At 56.3% G+C, this 5338-nt stretch overlaps 1 protein-coding gene across 1 annotated transcript; it reads right to left on the minus strand.

Moving 5' to 3' along the window:
• Nucleotides 1-496: 496 nt before the first annotated feature.
• On the minus strand, nt 497-4015 carry CXXC5 (CXXC finger protein 5; the record flags this gene model as incomplete). Its single annotated transcript, XM_079703130.1, has 2 exons — nt 497-1547; nt 3098-4015. 2 exons carry the CDS (start codon nt 4013-4015, stop codon nt 1503-1505), a joined length of 963 nt encoding a protein of 320 aa, XP_079559256.1. The 3' UTR covers nt 497-1502.
• Between the last annotated feature and the right edge of the window lie 1323 nt (nt 4016-5338).

The following is a 5338-nucleotide window of genomic DNA, read 5'->3' on the forward strand; positions in this document are numbered from 1 at the left end:
TGACTGTGTGTGTGTGTGCCAGGCACAGCCAGGTCCCCATGAACCTGGGCTAAAACTGATCCCTGGGGATTCACCTTACTAGATCCCTGCAAGGAAGAACAAATAAGAACCTGAACAGGAAGCTCAGTCCCCACCCCCAGCCAGTACTGCTGGCTACTTTGCACTGATCGGACCTGATGACTTGAGGTGAACAGAGAAGGTGGCCCCAGGTAAGTGAAGGTCCCTGGAGGTCCAGATCCTGAGGTAGGGGGTACAATCAGGCAGGTGAGTAAGCCCCAGTGCCGGCCACTTCCAGATGAAGAGCATTTCCATCCCGTCAGCCAGGGCTGCTCCTACTTGCCCCCCTTCTGGATCCAGACGGCCTCACTTCCCAAGAGATCCCCACTCTAAATGTCCCTGGGCCATCCTTCCTCCTTCCCAAGGTAGCCCCAGACAACCCCTGCCCAGCAACAGCCCCCAAGCCAGGCCCCCAAACCGGAGAGCAAGAAGCCAGTGGTGCTTCGTGACACAAACATGCATTCGTTTTATTCACAAAACAGCCTGGTTTCCTAAAACAATACAAACAGCATGTTCATCAGCAGGAAGCTGGCCATGGGTAAGAGGGCCCAGGCCACCGGGGGCCCCTGGGCACCCACCCCACCGGCAGGGGGCTACGCAAAGAAGCCCTTTCTTCTGTTGCCATCAGTGAGGCCAGAAAAAAAGGGCGTATTTTCTCTAAGGGAAGTAGCCAGGATCAGAAATATCGAGACATGAGCTTCCCAGATCTCAATGGATAAACGAACAGAACTTTCGTTTTTGCAAAATCATCACTGTTAGGGTTGGGGGGGTCCCATTCTGGGGACCGTGGGTACAGCGAGGCTGGTCTGGGCCCGGGGGGTGGGTGGGCTGCTCCCTCCCGCTCTGTGAGCTCCTTGCGGCAGCTCCGTAGGCGTGGATGGATACAGAGGGGCTTCGACACGGCGCCATCAACATTCTCTTTATAAACGTGAGTGGATTTTCCAGGCAAACTATGCACTATTTCATGGTCGGAAAGAATCAAAGGAAGTTTAAATGAGGGTGGAGTTAAACTGTGCTAAATTACAGTAGTGCTTATTAGTAACTAGATTTCAAAAGGTTACAGAAAATTTACATTCTCTACACAAAAACTGCATCTCCTGCACAGACAACATCGACATCGACACAGGAAGGAAACTGATTGTCCATTCTTTGCCCAGGAAGTCTCGGTACTTTACAGATTCGTCTTTACCTCTTTTTGTTGTTGTTCTTCTTCTTCTGAAAAAGCAGTTAAATTTTTTTCTTTTCTTTTTCTTTTTATACTAGGGACGTGGAGATGTTAAAACGACAACAAAAAATATATATATAAAAACAGGAATGAAATCTGTGAGAGAATATTTTTGGTTCTAAAGACGGGTGCATCCGTTTGTCTTCGCCCGAATCCCTTGCCGGAGACCACACGAGCAGTGACATTGCACGGAGAGGGCAGCTTTGGGTTCCCGCCGCCGTCACTGAAACCACCGGAAGGCGGCTCCCGTCGGAAGCATCACCTTCTGGCGGGGGCGGGAGACAAAAACAAGGAGAGAGTTCAGTCAGGGTCCGGCTGGGCCTGGTGCAAAGACGTTCCCCCGTGGATGGCCTCATGGCGGAGGAATGGGCATGGAGTAAAAGCAGCCACCCCTTGGAGTTCCTGCCATCCTGGCCAGGTCAGAGAAGCCTGACCCGCTGGACCACCGGAGAGTCTGGAGCACCGTGAGGCCTCCTGAGCCACTGTGCCCAGGAACCCTCCTTCCAGACAGCAAAACCCCTTTCCCTGGTCCAAAGGCTACAAGCGGCAGGTGGCCATGATGCATCTGGGAGTTGTGTTCACGTTTCTGTCGAATGAGTGTGTATGCGTGTGCACTGGACGCATACAAGGATGTGTGCCTTGAGCTATGCTACAGTGTGTAGTGTGTTTGGAGCTGTGCTGAGAAGGAAGGATGCTTGCTGTGTTTATTAAAAGGCTGCATCTATAATAAGACTGTGTACAGGGCAGGGTGTGTGTGTGTGTGTGTGTGTGTGTGTTTATCTGTCTGTCTCTACATGAGAGGAGAGCGGGTGCCTTTGTGTGCATACAGGTGTGTTTTCTAGGCAGGAGAACGGATATGAGGTTTGGGGCTAGGGTGAGTTGGGGGGGATAGCCATGGCTGGGATGCCATTATTGTTTTCCAACCATTCTGGACATTTGCGTCAAGCCCACTCGTGGAGGGGTGGGGACAGGGCAGGGACAGCAGGCTGAAAAGATGCTTTTGTACCCAGACCTGGCAGCACAGCTAGGCTCTCATGGCTGGGGGCATGGGGACAGGCCCTGCCATGAGGGTGGAGAGAAAGCAGCATGGGAACCCTTCTGCTTTCTCAAAGCCAATCCCATAGTGGACAGGCTTTACCCACATCCCAGGCTCAAGCCACTTTCTAACCCCAAGCCCATAGGAACCCTGGCCATCAACTATGCAGCCAGACTGAACTTGGGGCCTCCAGGCACCCCAAATCAGTCAGCTAGGTACCTAGCGCTAGGGTCTTCCAGGACTCAGAGCACAGCAGTCAGCACTGGAGCTGCTCTATCCTTGGGTGGCCTTGGGGGAAAGGCTGGGCTCTGAAGGGGCAAATGAAGGACTTATCCCTCAAAGCCAGACAGTCTACAGGACAGAACCCCTCACATGGAGCAGGGGAGAGTCCCAGAATCTTAGGTCACAGACTGGAAGCTTTAGGACACGTCTGAAAGTCAGAGACTTAAGACCTGTGTGGGAATCTCAATACCTGACCCAGAACTCCAGGAGGAGTTCAGAATCCCGGGGCCTGGAGGGATTCTGCTAGGTCCCTGCCTGGAATTACATGCTTGCCTAGGTTGCAGACTACAACCTAAGGGCATCTCGGGATGTGGCTCTGACTCTTGGGGCAGTGAACTGGTGTCTCGGAGCCTGGCCTAGGACCCCAGAGCCCAGGGACAGGCCGGGCATCCCCCAGACACTTGCCCAGGCAGGAAAAGTGGGGATGGGGGCGGGGGTGGGTTTGGACTGCCAGACAGACCCAAGAGCCCACACACCTCCCTCTAAGGCGCCGTTACCTCCAGAGCAGCGGAAGGCTTCTTTTTGAGTTCCTCACATTTTCTGAATTTGCAAATCTGATGGCCAGTCTTTCGGTTCCTACAACTGCTGCACTGCTCGCAGTTGATGCGCCGCCGGCAGGGCGCACACATGCCGCAGCGTTTCCGCTTCTTCTTGCCCGAGCTGATGGCGGAGGCCAGCTCTCCCTGCATGGGGTACTCGGCCAGGCCGGCCATGTGCAGCGCGCTCTCAGCCAGGAACACGCCCGCCGGGGTCATGATGAAGAGGCCCGGGTTGATGGGAAAGGCGCCCAGGTAGGGGAAGTCGGACTGGCCATTGAGGGCTTCGGCGCCCGCCACGGCCTCCATGTCGGGCAGGCCAGCGCCCGCCTCGCTCATCAGCGGTAGGTGCTCCTGCACCACGCGCTTCAGCATCTCCGTGGACTGCGCGAACTGCTGCAGCGTCAGCTGTCCCTCGGCTGCCAGCTCCGTGGCCCGCTCTGCCTTGCTCAGCAGGCTGGCCACAGCACCACTTTTGTGCTTTGAGGTAGGGTTGCTTTTGTCCACAGCCATGGCCGCCGCCAGGTCGTGCCCATTGGCCAACAGGGAGGCAGCGGCTGCGGCCGCGGCAGCCTTTTCGGCAGACTCCCCGCCCATCATGCTGCCACCGCCACTGCCACCACTGCCCCCAAAGGAAGAGTAGTGGGAGAGAGGGCGGGAGCGGCGCAGGCTCTTGTTGAGGGGTTCGCTGATGATGCCGCTCTTGTTCCGGCGCTCAGGGGGTGGTGCGTCATCCGCCACCGAGGCTGGCACAGCAGCCGCCACCGCTGCACTCTTGTCTGCCACTCCCGCCTTTGGGCCGCTGCCACTGCTGCCATTGGCGTTGCTGCCGCTGCTGCTACCGCCGGTGTCCTGGGGGCCACTGCCGAGGCTCGACATGGTGGGGCCGAGGCCCAGACCCCGCTGGTAGGGGAACCTGCCAACTGCGGGGAGTCCACAGATGAGCACCGGGGTCCTGCCGCCCACGACAGAGATGCCTGGTGGGCTCTGCTGCTCAGCGCAGGCACATGGTCAGGCGTCCACGTGCAAGTGTCTTCACTCTGTCGGCACAAGAGGATACAGGGTCAGGGCCTCCTCCACCACCAGCTGTATCGCCACTGTAACCACCACAGCCTGGCTAGGCATTCATTAAGTGCCAGCCACAGGAATTTCTAATTTGTACTACCTCAGTTAAGACTCACAAGAAACCCACAAGTAGTGGCTAGTAATACCCTATTTCATAGGTGAGGAAGACAAGGTTTGGGAGAAGAATTGACTAGCCCATGGATACACAGCCACCAAGTGGCACGGTGGAGGCTCAGCTGGGTCTCCCTCTGCCCTGCCAGGGTCTGGGAAGACCCTATGGAGGCAGGCAGTCCTTCCTGTGCTGCGGGTAGGAGAGAGCAGGAGAACTTTATTAACCTCAGAGGTTACCCTCTGCTTCCTCATCTTTCACTGACCCAACTATGGAGAAGAGGGGTGGGCACAGTCTCTGAACAGCTTGGAGATGTAGACCAGAAAGTATGGGAAGCTGGGCTTCCCTGGTGGTGCAGTGGTTGAGAGTCCGCCTGTCGATGCAGGGGACACGGGTTCGTGCCCCGGTCCGGGAAGATCCCACATGCCGCGGAGTGGCTGGGCCCGTGAGCCATGGCCGCTGAGCCTGTGCGTCTGGAGCCTGTGCTCCGCAACGGGAGAGGCCACAACAGTGAGAGGCCCGCGTACCGCCAAAAAAAAAAAAAAAAAAAAAAAAAAGTATGGGAAGCTGCCCATGGATGCTCATTAGAGATTCCTAATACACATTAATTATCTCAAGGCCCTGGCAAGTTCTGCAGGTAAAGGAAACTGACTTTGTTTAACAGAGTTTGCCAAATAGAGCACAGAACGCTTATTTCAAGGAGCATGTACCCTCCTGCTAGAGGGCAGGCAGCAGTGTACCAGAGGACAAGCCCTCTCCCACAAGAGCAGGGGGGTGGGGGGCTTGTGCACACATCAGCACACACTTCCCCCTCTCTCTCTAACCTCGGGACCCTTGTCTCTACTCAGGCCTCACTGCTATGTGCCAGCCTGGCTCCCAGATGGGTCTGGATGGAGGTCCCAGTGAGAGCAGAGAGGACTGTGGGCCCGAGGGACCTCTGGCTGCTGCCAAGCTGGGACAGAGAGTAGGTGTGACCCTCTAGGGAATGGAGCCTGTTCTTCAGCCACGTCCACGTGTCTGAGGTGCCC

Source organism: Hyperoodon ampullatus (genome assembly GCF_949752795.1).
Source record: "Hyperoodon ampullatus genome assembly, chromosome: 4".
In the NCBI taxonomy this organism is placed as follows: Eukaryota; Metazoa; Chordata; class Mammalia; order Artiodactyla; family Ziphiidae; genus Hyperoodon; species Hyperoodon ampullatus.